Source organism: Penicillium malachiteum, assembly GCF_028827825.1.
Source record: "Penicillium malachiteum strain IBT 17515 chromosome Unknown utg000005l:1.0-9002435.0:326005.0-9005861.0, whole genome shotgun sequence".
NCBI classification, from domain to species: domain Eukaryota; kingdom Fungi; phylum Ascomycota; class Eurotiomycetes; order Eurotiales; family Aspergillaceae; genus Penicillium; species Penicillium malachiteum.
Window position 1 is genome coordinate 532,234 of NW_026643099.1, and position 25,193 is coordinate 557,426.

General features: G+C 47.6%; 11 protein-coding genes across 11 annotated transcripts; 6 read left to right on the forward strand and 5 right to left on the reverse strand.

Annotated features, from left to right (window-relative positions):
- Window positions 1-43: 43 nt before the first annotated feature.
- Window positions 44-1,024, forward strand: N7483_010235 (uncharacterized protein; the record flags this gene model as incomplete). Its single annotated transcript, XM_057093662.1, has 3 exons — window positions 44-626; window positions 693-776; window positions 867-1,024. The coding sequence occupies 3 exons, from the start codon at window positions 44-46 to the stop codon at window positions 1,022-1,024; spliced, it is 825 nt and encodes a 274-aa protein (XP_056939633.1).
- A 3,322-nt stretch (window positions 1,025-4,346) lies between these two features.
- On the reverse strand, window positions 4,347-5,129 carry N7483_010236 (uncharacterized protein; the record flags this gene model as incomplete). Its single annotated transcript, XM_057093663.1, has 1 exon — window positions 4,347-5,129. One exon carries the CDS (start codon window positions 5,127-5,129, stop codon window positions 4,347-4,349), a length of 783 nt encoding a protein of 260 aa, XP_056939634.1.
- A 589-nt stretch (window positions 5,130-5,718) lies between these two features.
- On the reverse strand, window positions 5,719-6,491 carry N7483_010237 (proteasome maturation protein; the record flags this gene model as incomplete). Its single annotated transcript, XM_057093664.1, has 4 exons — window positions 5,719-5,786; window positions 5,862-6,059; window positions 6,124-6,298; window positions 6,489-6,491. The coding sequence occupies 4 exons, from the start codon at window positions 6,489-6,491 to the stop codon at window positions 5,719-5,721; spliced, it is 444 nt and encodes a 147-aa protein (XP_056939635.1).
- Window positions 6,492-6,802: 311 nt separating this feature from the next.
- N7483_010238 (mitochondrial 37S ribosomal protein uS12m) lies at window positions 6,803-7,495 on the forward strand (the record flags this gene model as incomplete). The annotated part of the gene is made up of 2 exons (XM_057093665.1): window positions 6,803-7,241; window positions 7,329-7,495. The coding sequence occupies 2 exons, from the start codon at window positions 6,803-6,805 to the stop codon at window positions 7,493-7,495; spliced, it is 606 nt and encodes a 201-aa protein (XP_056939636.1).
- Window positions 7,496-8,244: 749 nt separating this feature from the next.
- On the reverse strand, window positions 8,245-9,613 carry N7483_010239 (glycosyltransferase family 15 protein; the record flags this gene model as incomplete). Its single annotated transcript, XM_057093666.1, has 4 exons — window positions 8,245-8,309; window positions 8,367-8,655; window positions 8,708-9,475; window positions 9,566-9,613. 4 exons carry the CDS (start codon window positions 9,611-9,613, stop codon window positions 8,245-8,247), a joined length of 1,170 nt encoding a protein of 389 aa, XP_056939637.1.
- Window positions 9,614-10,340: 727 nt separating this feature from the next.
- Window positions 10,341-13,269, forward strand: N7483_010240 (deadenylation-dependent mRNA-decapping factor PAT1; the record flags this gene model as incomplete). The annotated part of the gene is made up of 6 exons (XM_057093667.1): window positions 10,341-10,353; window positions 10,403-10,442; window positions 10,652-10,747; window positions 10,814-11,515; window positions 11,568-13,073; window positions 13,146-13,269. The coding sequence occupies 6 exons, from the start codon at window positions 10,341-10,343 to the stop codon at window positions 13,267-13,269; spliced, it is 2,481 nt and encodes an 826-aa protein (XP_056939638.1).
- A 1,247-nt stretch (window positions 13,270-14,516) lies between these two features.
- On the forward strand, window positions 14,517-15,680 carry N7483_010241 (UDP-glucose 4-epimerase; the record flags this gene model as incomplete). The annotated part of the gene is made up of 3 exons (XM_057093668.1): window positions 14,517-14,545; window positions 14,601-14,835; window positions 14,937-15,680. The coding sequence occupies 3 exons, from the start codon at window positions 14,517-14,519 to the stop codon at window positions 15,678-15,680; spliced, it is 1,008 nt and encodes a 335-aa protein (XP_056939639.1).
- A 1,123-nt stretch (window positions 15,681-16,803) lies between these two features.
- On the reverse strand, window positions 16,804-18,134 carry N7483_010242 (putative oxidoreductase; the record flags this gene model as incomplete). The annotated part of the gene is made up of 2 exons (XM_057093669.1): window positions 16,804-17,862; window positions 17,958-18,134. The coding sequence occupies 2 exons, from the start codon at window positions 18,132-18,134 to the stop codon at window positions 16,804-16,806; spliced, it is 1,236 nt and encodes a 411-aa protein (XP_056939640.1).
- A 214-nt stretch (window positions 18,135-18,348) lies between these two features.
- On the forward strand, window positions 18,349-19,213 carry N7483_010243 (putative G-patch domain protein; the record flags this gene model as incomplete). Its single annotated transcript, XM_057093670.1, has 2 exons — window positions 18,349-18,905; window positions 18,949-19,213. The coding sequence occupies 2 exons, from the start codon at window positions 18,349-18,351 to the stop codon at window positions 19,211-19,213; spliced, it is 822 nt and encodes a 273-aa protein (XP_056939641.1).
- Window positions 19,214-19,753: 540 nt separating this feature from the next.
- N7483_010244 (Sec1 family protein) lies at window positions 19,754-22,227 on the reverse strand (the record flags this gene model as incomplete). The annotated part of the gene is made up of 7 exons (XM_057093671.1): window positions 19,754-20,879; window positions 20,927-21,393; window positions 21,450-21,652; window positions 21,717-21,863; window positions 21,930-22,017; window positions 22,083-22,120; window positions 22,194-22,227. The coding sequence occupies 7 exons, from the start codon at window positions 22,225-22,227 to the stop codon at window positions 19,754-19,756; spliced, it is 2,103 nt and encodes a 700-aa protein (XP_056939642.1).
- Window positions 22,228-22,642: 415 nt separating this feature from the next.
- Window positions 22,643-24,951, forward strand: N7483_010245 (ATP-dependent RNA helicase SUV3; the record flags this gene model as incomplete). Its single annotated transcript, XM_057093672.1, has 2 exons — window positions 22,643-23,913; window positions 23,970-24,951. 2 exons carry the CDS (start codon window positions 22,643-22,645, stop codon window positions 24,949-24,951), a joined length of 2,253 nt encoding a protein of 750 aa, XP_056939643.1.
- Window positions 24,952-25,193: the final 242 nt, after the last annotated feature.

A 25,193-nucleotide genomic window follows, 5' to 3' on the forward strand; every position in this document is an offset into this window, starting at 1 on the left:
GGGAAAAAAACTCAATTGTCATCTGCAATCGGGGCCTGAAATCATGTCTTCCAACGATAACCCAGAACATGGGTCGCCCAAACCCGAACACGACGCCGCGGTGACCACTTCTCCGCAGGAGACCCAGCCACAACCGACCGAAGCATCAGAATCCAGTCCCAACACAGGAAACCCAGGACAAAATTATACCGCGACAGAGACAGACTCTGCGGCTATCTCATCAGACCACCCTCAGTCAGACGACACGGCTCCTGCGAACCACCCCGCAAACGGTGGCAAAAACGTCGCGCCCGTGACATCCACGACCACAACTGCGACACCAACCGACGAGCCCACGACTACAGTCGCACAGCCGATTAATACTGAATCGCCATCAATGGAGACGGAAGAACCTAAATCTGGTGCGGAACTTCCGTCAGAGCAGTCAGATGAGGTTGAAGGGAAGGAACTGGAGGATGCTGGACCTTCGCTGCATATCACGTTGTTGTTGACAACGGGGTCGCGACATCCATTCACGATTGATGGTAAATACCTGCGCAAGCGATCGGTCAATGTGGAGAATCTTGATCCGTTTGCGATGAGTGTGTATACGCTCAAGGAATTGATTTGGCGCGAGTGGCGATCTGGTGAGTCGATTTACATGCAGAAACTGAGAATAAAAGCTGATGGAGCTAATTTGTTTTAATTGGTAGATTGGGAATCTCGTCCTTCGTCTCCGAGCTCCATTCGCTTGATCTCATTTGGTAAATTATTGGATGATAAGTCACCTCTGTCTGGTATGTCTTCATATCTCCAACCCAAGAAAAAAACCCCGGGGAATCCAGAGTTATCTATATTTGTATCTGTGATAACTAACCAGATGTCAGAATCAAAATTCAACCATGACGCACCCAATGTCGTACATATGACTGTGAAGCCGCAGGAAATCGTCGACGAAGAAGACGCCAAGGGCGCAAAGGCGCAGTATGGCCGGGAAAACGAGAACAATGAGCGCAGTCCCGGATGTCGCTGCGTGATTCTATAGGCCTATGCCACTCTATATTCGACATCGCTCATCCCAGTTTTTATATGCTGCATTTTATTTATATCAATACAGCATGACCTGGATGCAGGATAACTCCGCCAATGTGTACCCGGACCATGGCTCTGTTACTGAATGTATGTTCGGAAGTGGCGTTTTTGGACCCTCTTATTTTTGTTTTCCCTATCCCACGTTTGAGACCTATATACCCATCCGATCCCTTTTTCCCGTCTTGGTCATTTTCCTTTTTCCTCCTAAATCTCCCTATGCATCCCCTCGTGTTTATTCATGTATCACCTATTGGAATTGAATAGTGTACTTACGAATTGCCCTATCATTTTTGTTGGTTGCAGTTTTCTTATATATATGCTTGCATCCTCTTTGGGGGTTCTTTGAATACCACATTGGACTTATTTTGAATCATGATCTTTTAGCCCTGGAGTACCATGACTCGGTGGAGACTGGATCCTGCAGCCGTTTTTCCTACATGATACTAGTAGATATAGACTCAGATCAACATCTCATATGCATGCGGCATGCAGGAGATACATGAGAACTGATGTCTATTAGCTGAAAGTAGGACCCTGGAATCAAACTATCCAAATAAGCGTGGAATGGTATTAAATATCAACTGGCAGTAGGCATGTTCAAGTTGTCCTCATTAATTGGAGCATATCAATCTTAAAATCGAGTTCACAGTATACACGTGCGTCTGCGGACCATGGTTCACTGCCAGTGGAACTTGAATATAGTAGATCTGCACATGTGTGTCGGAGGCTCTTGCGTAGGTGTATGGCAAGTTTAGCCGAAGAATGGAATGAATAAAAACGTGCCACGTTTAGCGGCGTTCCTCATGGAGGATAGTAGCGTGGCGTATATTGGAATATGTTTCAGTCATATTTCCATCAAAGACCTTAGGTGGCGGGATGAAATCTGACCCGTTGCTCACCCGTGTGCTGGCCCAAAATTGCCCCACCGGAGCCATCATAAGCCATAAGCGCGAAGGGGATATTAAGGCCCCCTGCTCGGTGGATAAATGGTTAGTAGCCCGGCTAGGTACATGGTGCTTGTCTCATCCGTATAAATGATCTTGTCCGCTTCGGGATCCTAGATCACTGCGCCAGTCCTATCCAAGTACCCACCTGCTTTAAGTCTCTCACAATTCTGCCTATGATACCAATAACCGGAGGCAGATTCTGGTTATCTGATTTGATGGACCGGGATAACTGATCGGGCTGTTGACTTCTCCAGCGCCTTCTCTGTAAATGGCACAACATGGAATTCGGAAAGAGTATTGACATCGCTAGCAGGTGAGAGAAACACCTAACAAGCTTGTATAATTCAGGGGAAGATCGCCCTTTCCAAGACTTTTGAAACTTGAATGAAGTATACTTGGCAAAGCTTGTGTGTCTACTTGGCACATATGATATAGCTGCTCTATGTATGATAGTAAGCCACGGTGCATTCCCCTAGTGGCGCCGACTACTTTACATCTCACCTGGCCAGCAACTATAAGTCACCGCGTATCTTTATCGATACTATTACCTATTTTTGATGGTTTTCCTTATCTATAGTGTTTCACATATCTTCAAGTTCTATGTGCCTTTTCTACAATTATTTCATCTAAATCAATCAATTTTATCGCTTTCTATCGCCCAGCTCCCAAATACTATTGCTACCATGGAATTCAAAGAAGTCCAACTTGAAGTTCTTCCCCAGACCGAAACAACTTTTAAAAACAGACTTAACCCTGCGATGTCTCATCCAGGCCAAATACAGAGATGAAGAGTCCCGACGCTCTGCTGTTTTTATTCCAGCGGGTGCACGGGCCACTTGGTTCTTGCGGATCCATATCAGCGAAGTATAGGACTGTCTGTAGACCGTAGTACGTACGGGCACCAGTCAATTTGAAGCCAAAAATATCTGTGAAGGTACCGATAGTGGGAAGAAAGATAATGTAGCAGTTGAGAAAAGGAAAAAAAAGAAATGACAAGGACTGGGATTGAACCCAGGAGCTTCAAAATCAGAAATGCGTGAATAGCCTCAACAGCCTCACTTGATACATTCATCTCCATCACATAATCCCTTCTATCTCCCTCAATTATTTTTTATTTTGAACTGAAAACTTCAATAGAAAGAGGAAGAGTAGAAGTATAATGGGTAAAGAAATTAAAAATTAAAAAAAGACGTTATCCCTAGCCGTAGCTAGATCCCTCCCGCCCGCATGTATTTTCTCTGCCACTGAAACTAGGCCCGGCATGCCTAATTTCAGTACCTTTGTCCCCGTCGAGTCTGGGTCGCCGACCGCTAGACTAGCAGAGCGGAGATGTTACCAGGGGAGCTTTTTACTCAAATTTATGCGAGAATTTGTGACCATTTTGTGTTAGCGTCTCCCACGCACAGTCACTCGCTGAGAGACTGAGTAGCGCTAGTAGGTATGATCGAAAAAAAATTGAACAACAAACAGCTGGCTTGAGTGTAAACATTCCTTGGAAGGTTTGAAGCTACCTATAAATGATCAAAATACTTGGCCTTTGACGAATTATATCCATATCTTTGTTACGATCCCTTCCTCAACTAATGTGATCCAGGACTTCGCATTAAGCTTACTGGGGATTTTCAAAAACGCCCAATCTATTGTTTCACTGCAAGGCATAAAGTTGTCACTATACGGGGGGGGGGGATGAAAATGCGGATGAAGAGGTGCCCAGGTGTTTTGATAGTACCTGGATATGAGAAGCTATGTATGATAAACATTTGAAGGACCACTGCTATTTTTTACGATTGCAAACACCTGTCAATGATTCAGGTGGGAGACGTATGATAGAAGATTAGGACTTGACGGATTTCCGGGGTGCGGCCTGGAGACGAAAAAACTTGAAGAAGAAGAAGCTCTATCGAAGATGAGTGAAAGTTCAAGTAGAGTATCATTCAAACATTACTAGTAATGATCACAACCGCAAATATATTAAATGTTAGCATTTGATGACAAAAGGAAGAACTGATATCCATTCAATGCTCAGCCCGGCTTCCAATGTCCTGATAGGCTTGCTTATGTTCAATAACAGTAGCCCTTATGCTTAGTGCCCCGAAGAATCAACCTCAACAAATACCTCAAGACAACATTTCCCTCCTCGGACTTTGTCTGCTCACTGGGGAAGAACTTCCCTGTCTGGATGGTATATTCACGCAATGATTCAAGATTCTTGAACCGCTGCACCGGTTTAACATCTTCTTCAGCTCGACTCTCACGAGCCCAGCTGATCAAATCCACGATATTGACAAAGACGCCAACAATAGCCTGGGTATCAACAATTAGCAAGATCTAACGAGACCTGCGGGGGAAAGAAAAGAGAATATAAACCTTTTTCCCTTCCTCGCAATCAGCCGGTAAAGGGTCAATCCCAACAGCCCTAGAAAGAGAGTGCCAGGACTCAATATTGTCTTCAGATCCAAACCAGAGCCGAACCTCCTCTTCCAAGGCTTCATGGTAAAGCATCCGAGCTTCGACAGTTTGAGGTTCGGTTCGCTTCCAGCCAAAATGGCTCTTAAGTCTTCTCCATGATTCGGAGGGCGAGAGCTTAGGATCATATGGGAAATAGGGATATCGTCTAAAGAAGAAATCCAGAGGTGTGGATGGAGCATGTGCTGGAGCGTCGCGGAGGTGCTGATTCAATGCCTCTTGAGTTTGGAATGTTCGATTACACGGCTCGCATTTATGGGTTATGAGGTGAGCTTGAGAGTTTTTCAAATGATCATCCAAAGCGCCCTGAGTACGGAATGTACGCTTGCAGGGTTTGCATTGGACTAGCATTCCTTTTTTGTGAACCGGTGAGAATCGCATATGTCCTGATAGGATCTTTTGGTTGCGGAATGATTTGTTGCAAAGAGGACAAGTAAATTCTGCCTCGTGGGAAGATGAGCTACTGCTTGAAGGCGGGGTTTGTATCTCTGTAGTACCACTGATAGTGGGGGTGAGTAGTGTTGGCATCCAGAGACTTGAAGAAGATAGAAAAGATAGATCAATGTGAGATGGGAAGTTTATAACATGTTGTTGGAGAGACATCTCGCTTGTAAACGGTCGTTTGCAGAGTGCACAGAGAATCATGGTGAATAGATCGATACTTAGATGGATCAAATCTTGGAAAGTTGTTCATTTTTATACTTACTGGGGGGAAGGTTTGAGCTTATGAGGCTGGTTTCTTGGTTGGCGCATGTGGTGCCAACACCTGCCTATATGACCGGGATATAAGCCAATTAATGCGTTGTCCATGTTGGCATGATCCCTGTTGGTGCAGGCTTAGCTGCATGGTTGCCTTGGGATAGCAAATAATAGCCTCGAAATGTGCCTAACGTACCAGAAGTACTACTAGTATCTCCAGCGTCCATCGGGGATATGGTAGTACATTTAGTAATGGCTTGCATTGCATTAGGTGGTACTAGACTACGGGAAGCTTTAGACGATATCCCGAGTACAATTTACCAGAATTGAAATCCAAGAATAATAGATTGATTGAGTTGCACATAGCCTTGTTAATGGAAGACAAAGTGTGCCCTATTCAGTAATCTATCTCTCTATCATAGGCGTGAGGTTGGGCGTGGAGAAACGAGGAATAATGCAAGACTAATGGAACACGTCGATAAAGAGAAGAGCAATCCGAGAAAACAAAATCCACGATATTAAATAATCGTTAGATTTAGAAGTCCATCTTCAGACGCTTCTCCATCTCGTCGTGGAAGGTGGGTGGTTCCCGGAACTCGTCACCTGCAAACCCATCATGTTAGCAACGAAAACACCAACTGGGACATAAAAAATAATAAAAGGTTGATAAAAACATACCCTGGAAGATCTCTTCCCAGCCAACCTCTGTATCCCGACCTCCAAGCACAAGAATATCCTCGTGGATGTTGCCACCCTTCAAGCCTCCCAGTACGGCAGGTCGGAAGGTGCTATCACGGACAATCTTAAGCTCCATACCACGGCGGACAGGCTCGGCGATACCGTATGCTCGGCGCAGAGACTCCATCTTCATCGCATCTTGGGTTGCGCGCCAAGAGAGCAGACGGGCCTCGAGGGGGTGTGTGGACGAGGGGGATCTCACTGGCGGTTGGGTTGTTGGTGGCAGAAGCATGAGCAGTAGCGGGGAGAGTGAGCTTGTCACGGAGGGTATCAGGGAGACCGGGTGCTGAAGGAGCACCTTTTGAAGGGCGGGTATAACGGGTTGTAGTGTTGGTGGTTTGGTTGGAGTAGCCAGTTGGGGGAGCGATGCGGAGAGACTGTAGCATCATATTAGTCCATTTGTATGATTATAGATTTAACACAGCAAAAGCCTTGATATGTGAAGCTATCCCAAATCCGGGCCAAGAAAATGATGAATGGATTGATGGCATCGCAGGAGTACTCTGGGGTTGCTCGGACACCGACTCAATTGGAGGTGATGTCGAGGTCCATAGCTTAATGACGCACCATTATGACGGATATGAAAGCAATATCTTCAAAGCTGAAACTAGAACTTTTCCCGGGTGAGATTTGAAGATTTGGATAAAGCGTTGAAGACAGAAAATCAGATAAAAAAGGAAGGGTTTCGGAAGATGATGACCACTAACTGCGGAGGACGTCAGGCAGAGAAGCAGCAGCGCGTCCAGCTCCTCCGGCTCCGCATATAATCCACAACCGCAGTCCATTTTAATTCAAGTCACGTGCACGACGCTCCGAACATTTCAAGATCTAGAGATCCAAGCCAAACCGCCATTAATCGCGACTCCCCACATCACCTCCCAATGCCTCAATTAATCTCACCTCTAGCCCTCCGGGCTCTACGGACTCTTGTCCAGCGTCCTGCAATCACCGCTACGCCCCTCCGCACCCTCACTACCTCCACCAGCGCTTTCCGCCAACAATCCGCAATCACCTCCCGCATCAACTTCCAGCCTGTCTTCCGTACCCAGACTGCTTTCACACTGTCAGCTATTGCTCGTCGCCAATTCTCCAGCTCCCCAATTATCCGCGCAACCTACAACCAGGTTCGTCGTGGGTGCCGAGTGGGTCAGCGCGCACGCCGTGGACGTTCTCCTGCGTTGAAGAACCACCCCTCGCTCAAGGGTGTTTGCTTGAAGACTGGTATCACAAAGCCTAAGAAGCCTAACTCTGGAGAGCGTAAGGTTGCGCGTGTACGCTTGAGTACTGGCAAGGTTATCAGTGCCATTATTCCTGGTGAAGGTATGTATTGATTGAGACTAGAATATTGCGATTGCGATTGCAACTATTGATGCGAGAATATGTGGCTAATTGTGTGTGTAACTACAGGTCACAACATCCAGCAGCACAGTGTCGTTCAGGTCCGTGGTGGTCGAGCCCAGGATTGTCCTGGTGTGAAGTACCACTTGGTTCGTGGTGCTATGGATTTGGGTGGTGTTGGAAGCCGAATGACTAGCCGTTCGAAGTACGGAACAAAGAAGCCTAAGAGCAGCTAGTTGGGTTAATACCATGTCGGATTCGATTTCGTTGGGATGCAAAGTTGAAGGCTAGAAGCCATCTTCTCTGTTGATCTTGTTCAAGCTTTCAAGTCGGGATATTTAATTTCTGGACTTTAGAGTATGTCTTTTTCTTGCCGTGTATTATTTGCAGCATAGGCGATATTGTCATTTATGGATCGCATTGTATCATTATTGGAACATTTATTTGGTTGATCATTGAATTGTCAAATTTTTTTTTGATTGCATTTCCATTCCTCAGGAACGTGTAGAAAGTTTAGATACATTCATCCCCTTGGACCAAATGTGGTGATATATGAAACGTTGCTCATCCTGAGGAATCCTCTAATACTCCGCTGACCATGCACTCGGAACTTGGGTAAACACATAAGAACGCTGTTGATAAACACGAATAATAAAACATGGCAAAGTTAGTCCAATCTGCCCTGCAAAAGTACGAAGGGGTAGTATCCCCGAAATAAAGAGAAAAGGGTAAACTGTCGAAAAGAGAAGATGTCGGGGGTTTCGTCGGAAATATGAGATATCATGGATATCGTGGACCATTGGCAGCTTTACTTACCACTCACAGGGTGATACCTGTTCGTTTTGTAGCGACTGAAAAGACCAACCAAAAAGTCGACACTGCTTTTGATTCGGATAAATAGCCATGCGCGCACCTCGTGGTAGAGAGTGACGACAATGGCACTAACTCCAAGCAGAGCCAGGAGCCAATGACCCAATGCCGTCAGTCATTGCTCAATATCCCAGCCATCTGGCTTCTGCAATTTATTGACATCGAACCAGCGTTTTGTGCCTATGAGTTAAATCAGTATGTGCGCATGTGGGGGATATAATGCTGGTGAATACTAACAGGAATAGCCTGCCCAGTCGAAATTCTCGCTGGGCTTGCAGTGACAGCGAAGGTCCAGCCTCGTCTGTTCACTGCTGGGGCAATGTGTGAAGGGGACGTGGTAATAGGCAATCTCGTTCCAAAAGTGGATCTCTTCTGACTTGAGCATCAGAGAGGCGGCAATTGAGTGGACGGGCGCGTCACCCCAACGCTCGTAGAAAAATCCACCATCATGGTCCAAGGTGTTAAAGTAGTCCATATATTGGTCAGATCGTAGCCATTCCAGGCTGCCAATCTCAAAGTTAGACCACTGGATGAATGTTAGCGCTGTCAATATGCTCCAAAGTTGAGACTAGACGTACAAAGTGGCACTTGTTGTATGTTTCACCACCATCCTCACTGATGAAATCGATGGCGTTTCCTTCAGCGATGTGCTCTGGGTGGCTCTTCATGAAGCCCTTCACACTGTCCCACAGAGTAGGAATAGTTTCAATGTACTCATACAGACTGATAACGAAGCTGTACTTCTTGTTGTTCTCCTTCATGAAGCGGAATGGATCACCAGGGACATCACAGAAGAGCTCAATGCTGGGCTCCACGCGCCAGTAGTACTCGTAGTTGAGCATCAGAGGGTGACGGAAAAAGAAACCAGACTCGTAGCGGCACATGTGTCGGTAGCTCTCAGAGTCTCCGTAAATGATCTTCTTGCGACCCATCTCTAGGCGCGCTTCGCGCGCTTTGTCCTCATCAATCCATTCGGGATACGACCAGTGCTCCTTGGGAATACGGCCGTAGTGGGTGGTGCCGGACACCAGTGCGGTTGTTAACTTCTTGAATTCGTCATCAAAATCCTTATCGTTCAAGAAGACCCAGTCATAGTGATAGTCGCGGTTGAATCGATCCTCGACGCTACGGATAGACTTGGCGATATCCCAGATGTCGTTGTTGCGGGCGAGGGTAACAAAGGTGGCGTTCACTCGTTGTTTGGATTCTCCTCCACTGCTTTCCGTTTGCTGAGATTGCGTTTTATCTGCCTTGACTTCGTCGTAGGTGGGACGAGGTGGGGCAAATGAGGAGCTAGTTGGGATTTCAAGAGATGATCGGGAGACGAGGAAGAATAATGTGAGTCCCTGAGCGAAAGCATTAGCAAATCCATGATTCCCCACTCCAATGTGTGAATGATCATCGCAAGCTCTGCCATAATCTCATAGAGCACATACCACAAGGGCCAAGATAAAGTAGCGAGTATATCGCGCTGTAATAGACATGGTGGCGGAGGTTTAGGCGCCCGTGAAGGAGAAACGAATGCGACGGAGCGGTGCAGGCCTAGCAGAAATGGAGGAAGACCAATCCACGTTAAAGAGAGACAACCATGCCCGGGGGAACCGGACTGTAGAATGGATTAAGAAGAAAGACGAGGACAAGGAATATCGGAGGAGAAAAAGAAAAGAAAGAAATGAGCTAGGATTAGGGGGAAGAGGCTAGAATTTGACAACTAGGGAAAGGCCGCGCAATGGGAAATAGCGAGTAAACCGCTTTCAGCTTCGTGCAATTTCACCGGAAGTTCGACGTTTTCAGGGGATTCCAGTTTAATTAGGCAGCCTTAAGAAGAAGAGAACCACATCTTGATAAATCTATAAAAAGGGTTGGAAAGCCGACTGAGTATGAGTGGACAAACGATTCAGATTAAACCGGGGGCAAACCGGTGGCATAGTGTAGATTATGGGGGGCCGTACCCGTAGAAATGATCCCGATCCAATAACAATTGAATGGAGTCTTGACTTTGCATGTTTCAGATGTGATTTGGTAAGGAAACGTGGACATCCTTAATTAATCAACACTTACACTATGGAGTATTGGCAATAGTACTGCTAGTAGCTATAACAAGTAGTATCTCATGCATTATTTTGTAGCATTGATTATATGGAAGGACTCGGAGAGGGTACTTGGGACGACAGTCGCTATCAGTAGAGGTCATTTACAATAGAACACAAGATGTCAAACCCCTGTATGTTGCTGAAAAAAACTGGAATACCTTATAATTGGAGAATTATGAGATATCAAAAGTATCTACCTCTCTCTTCTACAATTGATAAGGTACATTGCTGCATTACTCCAAATACTGAGAGTGATTGATGTCAACGTGGAACTCCTTGGCAAATTATGCCTGAGGCATCCGCACTTCCCTGAACTTCCCAGCTTCAACTGGAAATCTTTCCCCACTATCATCTCTCTTCCCCTTCTCCCCCACCTCTTTCGTTCAGCCAAAGATGTCTTTCTTTGGCTTTAATACTTACCCTTCCTAGGGACCGCGATCGCGGTCCTAGCTCCAGGGGTTTCTTCGAGAACCCTGACCCCTTCGCGGAGGTCGCCCGTGCCTCGGGTATCGAAGATGACGATGCGTGAGGATCCTCTCTGTTCACGCTGAAGCGCGACGAAGACCCCAACTAGTACTGATGATTCCGTAGAATTGACTTTGAAGACACTTATGATGGTCTTGGTGACCAGCTCAATGACGACCAAGATGAGTTCAACGATGATACCTTTGGTGGGGGTGGAGATACTGGAACAGGAGGCGCTGTTGGGCGGGACTTCGATTTCTTTGGTCGCACGGCTCAGGTTGCCGATGCCATTGGCGAGGAGCAGATTCGCTATAGTCTGCAAAACCCTCGCGCCGCTCCGGCAGCTCAGCAGGAGGCTCAGGTCCCTCAGCCGGCCGCCGAACCAACTACCAAACGCACTGGTTATGAGAAGTATTCAGATCCCGGATACATCCCCGATTTGCAAGCCAAGTCGAGTGTCTGGGGTAATTTACAAAAGAAACCAGAGCCAAGCCCTGCGATGATGTCTGCGATTCCTTCTATGCCTTCCATGCCTTCTATGCCCACGATGCCTGCGATGCCTGCGATGTCTGCCCCCAATCGGAAGATGATGAGCTTGGAGGAGGTAGAAGCCCAGCTGCGCAATCAAGGTCATCCTTTCGGACACATGGCGACCCAATCGATTCACCAGCAAATGCCTGACCCATCTTTTATGCGTCACCCTCAAGACTTCCCAACCCTGCCTGAGGGATTCCCCGCCAATATCCCTCCGGAGATTCTGCGGGCGCAACTCGAAAAGGGTGGACTGCCCCCACACATGGCACACCCTCCACCCGGAGTTCAGGAGCTGTATGGTGGCCCCGGACCTATGCCTGGGCAGCCACTGCAGCAGATAATGCAGAACAACCTCCCCCCCGCAGAACTTGCCACCCCAGGGCTCCCGCCATGCAGGACCCCCAGCCCAGCGCCAGCAACCTGTGCCACCCCCGCCATCCCGAGGTCCTAACGGAGGATTGCCTGTTATCACAAATCCCCAACAGCTGGTGCATTTGACAGAGGAGCAGCGCCAGGCTTACCTCATGGAAGACGCCAAGCGGGCGAAGCGCAACCACAAGATTTTCCTTCTTTCTCGAGGAAACGGCTTGATGACGCCACAGGATAAGAACTTCATTACTCGAATTCAACTTCAACAGCTTGTGGCCGCCGCTGGAAATGTCGCAGATTCCGACCCGGAAGCTGTACTCGCAGAGGACTTCTACTACCAGGTCTACAGCCAGATCCGCGGCGCCCCACGTCAACACCCCCACCAGCCCTTGGGTCACTTTGCTCAGACCTACCTCTTGCAAACCGGAAACCGAATTGGAGGACATGGAAACCGCAGAGCATTCCAGAGTGCGGATAACCACATGCAGCGCATGCAGCAGCAGGTGCAACGTGCGGTTGAGGCGGCTAAGGCTAAGCCAAAGAACAAGCAGCTTATCATCGAGGGCAGCTTGGGCAAAATTTCTTTCAGCAACGCTAAGGCACCGAAACACATGCTCAACATCAAGCGCCCTGATAGCTCAGAGGGAGTTCGTCCCAAGAAGCTGCAGTCTGACTTGAGCGTTGGCGACCGTAAATCTCTCCTGGGCAATATTGAGGCTGTATACAATGCCCTGATGTCTATGGAAGATATGGAACGCACAATGCCACCACCACCAGAGGAAGGTGATACCGAGGCCATTCAGGAGCACATGGAATGGCGACAGAAGGTCCAGTCTCTTAACCAGAAGCTGTGGCAAGCGCTGAAGGTTATGGAGCCCATCGTTCCCAACTCCACAACCCCACACCCTTTCATTGCATTCTTGTCATACGCCAAGGGCAAGAAGGCAATTCCTCGTATTTTCCGCCACATCGATCAAGAGCAACGAGTTACTATTCTTACTATGATTGTCGTCCACCTGGACAGTCTTGACGTGGTTCGCCTTGCCCAGTCATCTGGACCTATCGATGCTCAGCTACCTGTGGCTGTGCGAGAAGCCATCGACCTGTTCGGCCTCGCTGTCATGCCAAGCTTGCTGGGCTACGTGAATGAAGCTCCCTTTAACATTATCATTGGTCTTCTTGGATTGGTTATTGCACAGACTCAAGCTATTGGCGTGGCTCGGACTAAGATTGGTCTTGGTATCTTGACCATGCTGCTTAGTCGTGCTGAGATCGTTAAGGAAGCCGGCCAGGCTTCTGAGCGTGATTGGCAGCAGTGGGTTGAAAAGTTCAACGTTCTATTTGACATGCTCGAGCCCGGTTTGGCCCATATATTCCCTGGCTCGATCAACTCTGGCGATGATATGTATGTCTGGCAATTCCTTGCCGCCGTGGGTATTGGTGCTAGCCCTGAGCAACAGCAACGTTTGGTCATTGCTGTCAAGTGAGTTCCCCTAACCCGTTTTCAATCTCTCATCAAGTTTATTTCCGCGGTACTAATATGAAATCTTTTTAGGGACCGCGTCATGGAAACCGTTGGCTATAGCAAAACCCTTCCTGCTGACATGGCCAGCCAACGCCTGGGCAATGTCAACTTGTTCATGCGGGCTATTGGCTTGGACGTGGAACTTCTTGGTTAAATAAGCCGATCACTTTGATGACTTTTTGGGCCACTTTCATCAGTTCTCCTTATTGTGCGCAGATCGCCGACTATATTTTGGCTTTTCTCACCTCTCACCCCTTATGCGTGTCTGTTCACCCATGCGCAGCCCTAACGGCGCCAATGTAGTCCCCAAGGCCTTCCACCATTTATTGTGGAAACGATTTTTTTTCTTCTTCTTATGATTATTGATTTGACGGCACACCGGGGTACATGCTAAAAATGCACATTCATGTGCAGACCTTGGGGACTACCTAAGGACCTTACAGGGGAGGCTTTTTCCCTCCCCCCCCAAATCCTCCTGAGACCATTAGCTCGACCCGATTATTTTTTTAGGGTACTACTTCATTCTCCCCGGATTGGAGCCATTGTGTTTTTACATTTCTGTTTACTGCTCATACCAAATTCATCTTTTTCCCTTCCTTGGTTCTTTTGCTTTTATTCTTACTTTTTGTTTACCTTTCTATTTTGTTTGTAATCTAGATGGGTTCGATGGGATTTGGGGGATATCTCTCTACATTCTACTGAACAGACCAGGTGCTGAATGAAATAAATACATGGATTCTATGGATTTTCATGATCTCTCTCTCTTCCAAGTTTTTATGTCTTTATGTACTCCATAGGTATACAAAAGGTGCCACTTGGCCAGTTTCGGTCCCGCTTTTCGGGGTTCTCTTAGTACCGGGGATGGACCCTGACCGGGATCCCGGGGTGATAGATCAAACCTGAAATAGCTTTGCCATTTTCAAATGTTTGCCTGAAATGGAGTCTTACTAGTTATCTAGTCAGTTTTTAGTCTATCATCCGGAGAAATACGGGTTTGAGATTTGGGTCAGTGGCGCTGTAACCGATGATCCTTTCGATCTACATTGGACCCATGAGAAGAAAAAAATCCCTGAAATCAATTGAGATCAATTGAGATAACTAAGAGTGCTATTACAACCGACCAAATTAAAAAAAGATGAAATAGATCACTCATACTATGAATCATGCCATTTATAAAACAAATAATCTGACAATGTCCTATATGAAACCTGTCGTATGAAGTTGCCGCCACGTAATGGCGATATACATGACGGGTCGCCAGTGATTGCCCACCCCACCGGGTGATTTCCCCTTAAATGAGCCCCTCCTCCACCCTACATTAACCATTGACTTGATTTCATTTCCTCAAATCCCTTAATTCTTCTCTCAATACCCTAATATCCTCATTCTTTATCCTTCATAATGTCTGCCGGTTCTGTTCTTGTCGCTGGGTAGGTTGATATGTACACCCCACTATTGCGATCTCAGCTAACCCCGCGTCAACAGTGGTACGGGCTACATTGGCTCGTTCACCACCTTGGCCCTGCTTGAGGCTGGGTACAAGGTTGTTGTCACTGACAACCTGTACAACTCCTCCGTTGAGGCCTTGAACCGCATTGAGCTCATCTGTGGCAAGAAGGCTGAGTTCGTTAACGTCGATGTCACTGATGAGGCTGGCTTTGACAAGGTCTTCGAGGCCCACCCTGACATCGACAGCGTTATTCACTTCGCTGCTCTGAAGGTATGCGCTTACTGAACTCCACTCATTTATCTCTGAGTCTCTTGAGATATCCACTTCAATTGTTTTTTTTATATCGTATATACTAACACGCAGAATCATAGGCTGTTGGTGAGTCCGGTGAGAAGCCTCTGGACTACTACATGGTCAACGTCTACGGCACCATCAACCTTCTGCGCTCCATGGTCCGCCACAATGTCACCAACATTGTCTTCTCCAGCTCTGCCACCGTCTACGGCGATGCCACCCGTTTCCCCAACATGATCCCCATCCCCGAGGAGTGCCCTCTGGGTCCTACCAACCCTTACGGAAACACCAAGTTCGCCGTTGAGACCGCCATCACCGACGTTATCAACGCCCAGCGCAACAACGCCATCAAGGCCGGCAACGAGGCTGAGGCTAAGAAGTGGAACGGTGCTCTGCTCCGTTACTTCAACCCCGCTGGTGCCCACCCCAGCGGTATCATGGGTGAGGACCCCCAGGGTGTCCCTTACAACCTGCTTCCCCTGCTGGCGCAGGTCGCCACTGGCAAGCGCGAGAAGCTGTTGGTCTTCGGTGACGACTATGCCTCCCACGATGGTACCGCCATCCGTGATTACATCCACATCCTGGATCTTGCGGACGGTCACCTGAAGGCCCTGAACTACCTCCGCGCTAACAACCCCGGTGTCCGCGCCTGGAACCTCGGTACCGGTAAGGGTAGCACTGTCTACGAGATGATCCGTGCTTTCTCCGCTGCTGTGGGCCGTGATCTTCCTTACGAGGTTGCTCCCCGTCGTGCTGGTGATGTCCTGAACCTCACTGCCAACGCTAACCGTGCGACCAACGAGCTTGGCTGGACCCCCTAAGTACACCCTCGAGCAGGCCTGCGAGGATCTCTGGCTCTGGACCAAGAACAACCCCCAGGGATACCGTCAGCAGCCGCCGGCGGAGCTGCTGGCTCAGCTGAAGAAGTAAATAGTTTGCTATTAGCGGGATCAAAATAGCTTTACATGCGATCATGTGTGTGTATGTGATGGTATAGAATTTTGGTAGAATACATGAAACGAATCTCCTTTTTTTATATTTGCATACTTGTGTCCTGGTAGAATAATTGCTATTCTCAAATACTATATTCTGTTACCGGAGTATGCTATTGTTGTTGGAGTATTCTGTCATTGCTGGAGTACCCTCTGCCTAGGTAGGTATTCAAATGTTGTCCCATCGGTGTTTCCTTAGTATTAGGGGAGTAAAAAATTCCAATAGTTACATATGAGCATCACCAGTTGACCTGGGCAGGATCTATCATTTTGCCTAAATTACAGGTACTGGTACCTACTAGGGGCAGTTGGCGTGGTCCGGGGCTTCATATGTATCTGGCTAAACACCATTCAAGGAACCAGAGCTCCCAAAATTGGAGTGACGAGCTTCCCCGGTATCGACTTTGCCCTGCTAGTCTAAGTGCCTAGGTAGCGGTCAGCGACCCATTTGCGGGACAATGGTATTGAAATTGTGGTGTGCCAGGCCCAGTTTCGGTGGCAGAGATAATACTGGTGGGTAAGAAAGATCTGGCTGCGGTCAGGGTATCAATCTTTTTTCGAATTTTTTTGTTTTTTATCCATCATACTTCTAGCTTTGCTCTTTCTATTCCAACTTTCAGATAATTAGAATAAAAATAATTGAGGGAGATAGAAAGGATTCTGTGATGGAAATGGATGTATCAAGTGAGGCTTTTGAGGCTATTCACGCATTTCTGATTTTGAAGGTCCTGGGTTCAATCCCTGACCTTGCTGGTTTTCTTTTTTCTTTTTCCCTGTGTACTGCTACCTGGCACTATGTAGAAGTAGCTGCACATATGATTGTTAACATTTGGAAGGTAGATAATGGTAGTTTCATCAATTGGGTATTTTTATTCAAAAATCTGTATACATGAAGAATTGATCATCCAGACTCCATACAATGCTCTAAATCATCTATCCTTTTCGTCCCCACTCATTTAGTCTTCTTGTTCCGTCTAGAACCAGGAGTCTGCGTCTTCGCAGAAGAGGTCTCCTTTCGAGTCTGCTTCTCCTTCGCAGTCTCTTTTTCCTTCTTCTCGTAGGCCCTCTTCACAGCACCCTCTGTCTCAGCTTCCTCAATCTGTTTCTCACTAAACTCCCACAGTCTTTTACCAACATCCTCATCCTTGATATCAACCCGAGCACAGTCCATCTCGCGGCATTCCTTAATAAACCATCCGCCAGTCCCACGGCTATAACTCTCCTCCATAGCAGCGTACAAGATACTCTGCGCACCTTGCTGAGGAGACTTAAGAACCAAGCACCAAAACGGCCACGTAATAAGGTAGCCCAGTAAACCCCAAAGCGAACCACCAGTCAACCAGCGTCTTGTTCCAGGTGTGCGCGAATGTCCAGGATCAACAATCATAACCCTCGTACAGGGTGGTAACCCATCAGGACGAGCCACGGAGTTCAAATGCCTTTGAAATGAATGCGCAAAGCTCATCAGAGCAAACTTGCTCAATCCATAAACACCCTGGGGCGCCCCACCCTTCAATTTCTTAAACTCAAAGCTCGAACCTCCAAGTCTCTTCACATTCTCCAAATCGAACTTCGCACCAATATACGAAGAGCAGGTCACGAAGACAACTCGTACATCTCGGTGTGCAGGCTGCGCCCGGAGCGCAGGACTCAGAATACTCAGTAGATGGAAATTGGCAAGGTAATTAACTTGCCATTCCTCATCGATACCATCAATGGTGTTCTTTTTCATAGAAGGTGGAACAGTGAGTCCTCCACAGAGGATAATCGCGTCCAGACGTCGAGGTTCGATATTATCGATCCAGTGAGTAGCGAATTGACGCACGGAGTGTAGAGATGAGAGATCGACTTGCTCGGCCCAGATATTCTGGTTTCCGGTGGATTTGCGAACATCGTCGATGTATTCCACGATGAAGAGGTCAGAGGGTGGCTGTCGAGTTAAGAGGATGATTTGAGCGCCGCGGGCTGCTAGTTGTTGCACGACTTGAGCACCTATTCCGGACGTTCCGCCCTATTGAGATCTAGTTAGAATCAGATGTATGTATTGCAGTTACCCTAATTCTTTGTTTGAGGATTCAGGGCCCAGCTGATGAAGGGGATATGTACCGTCACCATCACTCGTTTAGAATGCATTAATCGTTCGGAGGTGTTGCGAGCTCCGCCGAAATAGTATTTCAGTGCGCTGAAGAGGAGGATCCATGGTGCAATGCGGAGAACTGGCCAAATAAATGGAATGGAGTTTATGCCACTCTGGACACCCTGCAGTAGAAGAGGGATTGGCATTCTGGGCGAAGTGGAATTGAAAAGGAGACGGAGAAGAAAAGAGGCCGAGTTGGTCGGATGAAAGTGTATACGTATATCGAGCTTATCGATAAGAGATAAGATGCTCTTATCGCCACAGAACATTCTCGGACCTTTGACACTTGCCTTCTCAAGCACTTGTGTGCCTCTGTTCATCTTAACGTCTTTCGCTGGTGGCCCGTGGCTGTTACAAAACATGTCTACTGAATATGAAGATGAGGACTATTTCCTGCCGTTGGAGGATCAGCGTATGTTCGGTGCTGGTATTCGGCGCAAACGGGTACCCTTCGTACGCTCCGGCGAGTTGAATACAACATCTACGACCAAGCCTGGAACTAGCATTGCAGATGCATATCTATCGATTGTCTTGAAACGGAACAAATTGAGTACCTCTCCTTCTACACCTACCAATTTAACCTCCAACGAGACTCCTGTACCTCCACCACGAACAACACACTCCGCCCCGCCTGGCGAAACGCTATCTCCTCTACTTTCTCATGCTCCCACGCCTCGAGCTGAAACTCGACTCGAATACCAGAATGAAAATCAGGATAAAGCCCAAGATCCAGCTTCAGCAGAATTCTGCGAAGTATGCAACCTCCCGCTATCAACAGACCCAATCTCAGACCTAGACGAAACCACAAAAGATCAAGCATCAGAAACAAAACCACGTCCCCACGAAGCATCCTTAGCCCACCAACTCTGCCTGAAACATTCTCATCCACCCTCGCACCTGAGACCGTACCCGTACCGGTATGCGCTACCTAACAACATACGGTTGGGATCCGGATAGTAGACTCGGACTCGGGGCCTCAGGTCGCGAGGGAATCCGCGAGCCGCTGAAAGGACGGATCAAGAATGATACGGCAGGACTTGGGGCGGGTCTTGATAAGGATGGGGATCCGATTCGTATTCCGAAGGTGGAACCGAAGAAGGTTGTTAAGTTGAATGCGAAGGAGGTGAGGAGGAGGGAACTAGAGGCCAAGAGGAAAGGGGAGAAGATGAGGAATTTGTTTTTCCAGAGTGATGAGGTTTTGAAATATCTTGGTGAGGGGATTTGATGCTCTCATTACATACTTTTCTTCGTGGCGTGAAATTTTTGATACTGCGTTGTTTGATGGTTGATCTTATACTAGAATTATGATACCCTATACAGTTTCTCGAAAAACTACTACATCTATGAATGAAGATTTGGATACCTTATGAATAATTGAGTCAATTTAGAATGTACTAATAAGACTGAGCAAAATGTAGGTAGAAAATGTGATAGAACAGTAGGTATTGGAATATCCCTAATAAAGCTCCTAGTCTGTTAAGTTTTCCGTACTATGCTATCTCTAGCCCTCTCTTCTCCTCACACATGCACCTTGAAGAACTGGTCAACATCCCAGATATCCGAGTGGAGAATGAATCCCATTCAAGGACCAATTCATACGTGTCGAATATCAAAGGGTAGAACGAAGCCGACAGACGAAGCAAGATTAAGAAAACGTGGTATCACAACGGCGCTTGAATGGAGATACGCTGCACAGCACAGACGGTGCAAAGGCAAAGAGGAGAAAGTAAGTCCAGACACAAATTGCAGGAATGTAACAAGTGGTCTAGAAGAAACGGTATTTCTTATCCTTCTTGTCCTTGTCCTTTTCTTTCTTTTCTTTGTCCTTCTTCAGCACTTTCCCAGAGGATGATGGAGGTGCTCCACTTGACCCGTTTTTCAGGGACATTTTAGCCATCTGCTGATCTGGGGGAGCTGGCTGGTTGAGATTGGGAGCAGGCTTCTTTTGCTGTGGCGGCGCAGCTGGAGCCGGTGGGGGATCGCGCTCGAAAAGATGAGCGGGTGCAGTAGGCTTGGGGCGTTCGGCAGGGATATCTAGACGGCGTTTGTCGACGCTGAGATCTCCCACTTGGCGCATAAAAAGACCCGGGTTAAGCATGTGTGTGGTAGCAAGGAAGACATCTCGGTTGTGAGCCTGAGAGATTTCGTAGCAGGCGCGAGATTCTGAGTAAGTAGCGCCACCGGCCATAAAAACGATGATGCGCTGCCGAGGTTGGTCCACAGTTCGTGTGCGAGCCCAAGTTGGTTTGGCGCTGCGGAGTGAAGCCTGCTGAGATATCATATCTTGTGCGGCCATGCTGCCATCGGAATCGGTGTGAGGACGGGTAAAGGGGAAGAAAGTTGTGTCTAGTGAGCCCTTGATCTGCTCTTCCAACATTTGCTTGAGTGCCAGCTCATAACGTGACAGGCTGGGTTCTTCTCCCTCGGGAGCTTGGACTCGGCGGTTGAATAATGGTTGTACTTGAGGTTTGTCATCCTTCAAGGGCTTCTCTACACGCACACCAAGGAGGTCGAGATTGGCAATCACTTGGCCGTTATTTCCTGGCAGCTGAGAGTGTGCCATGAGCTTTCGGATATCACCGCCGAGTAAGCCACCGCGGTACATGATATACAAAAGGATTAGACGAAGTCGATCAGGATGAGTGACTTGCTCATCATCAAGAAGTTGCACCAGTTGTGCTGCCAGGTTCTTGGCTTTCTTGAAGTTTTCATCGAGACCAGTGGCGAATGATTGTTCGATGGAGCTCACCTCCAGGAGTTTGTTATCCTGGAAAAATTTCATGCACTCCTCTGCCATGTTCAGATGCAGTGTGTATGAATCCTTGCCCTCTGTGAACTCAGTTAGACCTCCAAGCATATCCTTGATGACGTTTACGCTCGTTTTGTCATTGCTGCTAGTGGTTAGCTTGATTCCAGGTTTGAGTAGATAAGCACTTACTCTTCCGCGAACTGGGGATTGGCAGCTCTGAATTTGGCAAAGTCTTCTCCCAGCTTGCCAAGCAGGTCTTTCATATGCATGTGTCGGTACGAAACCCATACTTTATCCGCTTCCCCGATCTCCATATCCTTGGTCTCTTCATTGGGCTTGCCCTCGTTGAATACTGTCTTATAAGTGACCTTATCTCCGTCCTTGATTGGCAGCAGGTCATGAACCATGGCTTGGTAGGTGAATTCATGAAGAAGAGGTGCAAATGTGTCCATGGAGCGATCAACGATGAGAAGGACACCTCGGGGTCGGTTGGATTGTGGGGGGAAATCGCGTTGAAATTGAGCAAATTGATCGAGCTCATCTTGAACAAAGCGAGCGAGGTGGGAGCACAAAACAGCAGCTTCGTGGCTAGGTGCTTGGGGCCGGTAGTACCGGATGACTGGATACTCGCCCAAGCTGGCACAGAGCGAGACGATCTATGGTGAGATTAGTATTTGAAAAATCATATTCATAGGAAAGGTCCAGACCATACCTTTTGAGCCAGCTCTTGAAGATGTTTGCGAACTAAATTGTTGCAGCCTGGGTGGAAGAGAATGGGAAAGCTGTATGGATCGCGGAATGTGACTAGATTTGATTCTCGGGGGTAGAAACTGATGTTCATGATGCGGTAGTCTGCAATTTGTTTGCGCGCCATTTCGGACCGGTCCAGTCGCAGTCGTTGCTGAGGGTCGAGAACTATTGATAGCTGTTAGCTAGGCTTCCGTATAGCGTAGAGCTTCCGGCGCTACCGTCTACTAACATGAAGTCCACACCAAGAACGCCCGCCGGTATCGAGCGACCTCGAAGTCAGCCATGAGACAGTCAACAATCCATGATTCAGGGGACAAGATGTAAAGCGCATCCATATCAGGGTTCGACGGTCGGCGGTGCTCGATTTGCTCGACATCTGCGGGGTGGTATTTTCATTAGTATGCTACACTTCAATCAAAGCAAGTTCTTCGGGTGGACTGACTCGAAATGTTCATATTGAGAATCTCTTCCTCTTTCATAGCTCCATTGATCAATTTCCTGCTCTGTTCATCCACCACCAGAACTTTCCACTGTACGGGGGTTAAGGCCGTTAGATTCCGCGCTCGCAGTGGCGGGAAGAAAAGAAATCACGTACTTCATGGCCGACGGCATGGCGGATTGTGCTTATGAGGACTATTGAAGAAGTTTTGGTTAGCGAAAGGTGTCCCTCGTCATCATATCCTTTATCTTTGGTGGTGCCACATACTGTCGCGCTGGATGTCAATTATAGAAGCGCCCATGTTTTGCGGGCAGCCCACAGATTTGAGGGCTGCGGCTGAAAATAACGAAAGACGGAGTCCACGGAAAGAGATATCCTTGAAGGTTCAAAGAAAAAGGAGGTAGAAAATCTTCAGGAGGTAAGAAGTGGAAATCGTAAAAGTAGAAATCGGGGAGTTAGGTGGCCCGTATGAGGTATATTGAAGGGTGAAGTGGTTTCCCCACCATTTGAGCTTCTACATGGAAGAAGTGGATCTTCCGGTGGCGCGCCAGGGAACGCATCCCCGATAAGCAAAAAAGTGCATTTTCAACTTTTTCCATGACGTGCCATTCCTCTTAATATTCGATCTACTTACAACCTTTTTCTGACTATAGCATAACCTAGCCCACATCTATCAAATTCTTTCCACTATCTACTGGAACTCAGGGCATCTAGGAATGCAGTCATGGACCGGCAGAACCAGTCGTTCGTTCATCTGCGCGTTTCGATCGATTCCTCCCATTGAACGACAGTTCTCTACCTCCTCTCCCCTCCAACGAACCAGCAAGGCAGTCTTGAAAGCGAAGCTCAAGCAACAAGCAGACGCATTAGCAGCGGGAAGTGGGAAATCAAAGAAAGCGCCGCAATCTGCCCGGCAACAGATCAGTCGTACGCAGGACTTTAATACATTGGTCGATGCGGCATTACGGGACACCAAATACAAGATACATCAGAGTGGAGGATCATTACAAGGATGGGATCGATTTGAGCGTTTAGTATTAAATGCCTGCCGAGTGGATGTTGGCAAGTCAGGGGCGAAATGGGGCTCATTACAGCAGGTCAAGCTAAGCCTTCAAAAGGCGTATCTTGCCAATGGATTGAATGCCCTGCGAGAAGAATTGGAATACATGCTTTTTGCGGATAACTTGACATCCAAGTATTCGACTACAAATCTCAACGCTCAAAAGGAAGTGACCGATCTTCGCTTTCCTGCTGAGTGGTACCCCAATGCACGAGCTATCCAACGAAAGATTCATCTACACGTCGGTCCAACAAATTCGGGGAAAACATATCGCGCCTTGAAACGATTAGAGCAGGCCAATAATGGGTTTTATGCTGGACCACTACGACTACTTGCACAAGAGGTATATCACCGTTTCAAAGACGGTGGTATCCCATGCAGCCTCGTCACGGGAGATGAAGTGAAAAGTCCCGAGGATGGCGAATTGGCACGAGTCGTGAGCAATACTGTGGAGATGGTCAGCTTGGGAGAATCATTTGACGTGGGAGTTATTGATGAGATCCAAATGATTGCCGATCCTAAACGAGGTTGGGCGTGGACGCGGGCTGTGCTTGGATGCCAGGCATCCGAGTTACATCTTTGTGGAGAAACACGAGCCGTGCCATTGATTCGAGAGTTGTGCGCACTTACCGGTGATCAACTAGAGATTCATCGTTATGAGAGGCTCAATGCGCTGGAGGTTATGCCGCAGAGTCTCCGTGGAAACCTCAAATCGCTTCAAAAGGGCGATTGCGTTGTTTCTTTTTCTCGGGTCGGAATACACGCTCTAAAAGCAGACATCGAAAAGATCACTGGAAGACGTGCTGCCATTGTTTACGGTGGTCTGCCGGCCGAAATTCGAACACAACAGGCTCAACTATTTAATGACCCTGATAACGACTATGACTTTCTCGTGGCCAGCGATGCGATTGGTATGGGTCTGAATTTGTAAGTCTTGCGAGGATCTCGATCATAGAGACCTGGGCTAACCCAATATAACATAGGAGCTGTAAGCGGGTCATCTTTGAAACACTCATCAAACGAATGCCTGGCGGACTACAACGATTATCTGTCCCTGAAATTAAACAGATTGGCGGACGTGCAGGTCGGTACCGTGCCGCAGGTGCTAAAACTACTCCCGGAGAAAAGGATGGTGCCAACGTAGGCTATGTTACTTCTCTTGAAGACGTCGATCTTCCCTACATCAAAGAAGCTCTCGATACTGAGCCTCCACCACTCCGCGCTGCCGGAATATTTCCGCCCAATTCCGTCTTGCAAAAATTTGCAGCATACTTCCCCAGAAACGTGCCATTCGAGTATTTGGTCAAGCGAGTGCTTGAGATTGCCCAGATGAATCACCTTTTTTTTATGTGTGATGCGGAGGGTCAACTCAGCAGTGCCGCGATTATAGATTCAGTAAATGGATTGAGAATTTCAGATCAGCTCTTCCTCATGGCGGCGCCTTTCGATGTTCGAAATCAGGCCTTGAGTGACGTGAACTTGGCATTCGCAGAATGCATTGCTGAGAATACGCAAGGGCTGCTACTGGATATTCCTCATCTCAACCTTGAAATTCTGGAGCAGCCTGTTTCTGGAAAAAAGGAATACATGCACCACTTGGAGAGTCTTCACAAGGCCATTATCCTCTATTCATGGCTGAGTTTCCGATTCGGTGGTGTATTTACAGATCGAACCCTCGCAGCACATGTTAAGACACTTGCAGAAGAGAGGCTGATGCGAGCTCTGACCGAGTTCTCAGCGAATAAGCACCTGCGGAAGGATGCCTCTCTGAAACGCCAGATTGCATTGCAGAAACAGCTGCTGAGCCAGCAAAGGGTTATCACAGAAGAGGACTTGATCACTCTTCGTGAAGAAAGAGAAGATCTGGGCGATGGAATGGATGGAGGATCTGACCCAGTGGAAAACATTGATCCATTGGCGGATAGCCCAGATCTTGTTGAGAAGAAACAGACCTCGCATTCATGATGACCTTGAAAGGGTTCGATAATAACTCATGTATATTTGTATATTAGATGTAAATTAACTCCATGATACTCTCTGACTTGTTTCTATCTCATTCATCCAATATTGTATTTCACTTAAGCCAGCTGTATAGTAGGTACCTAGGTACTCACCAACTGGTGAAATCCCATTATCGGCTTATCGTTATCTTATCGGTGGCAACCGGGAGGACTGATTTTCCGCGTTCTTCAATCTGGAGTTGCACC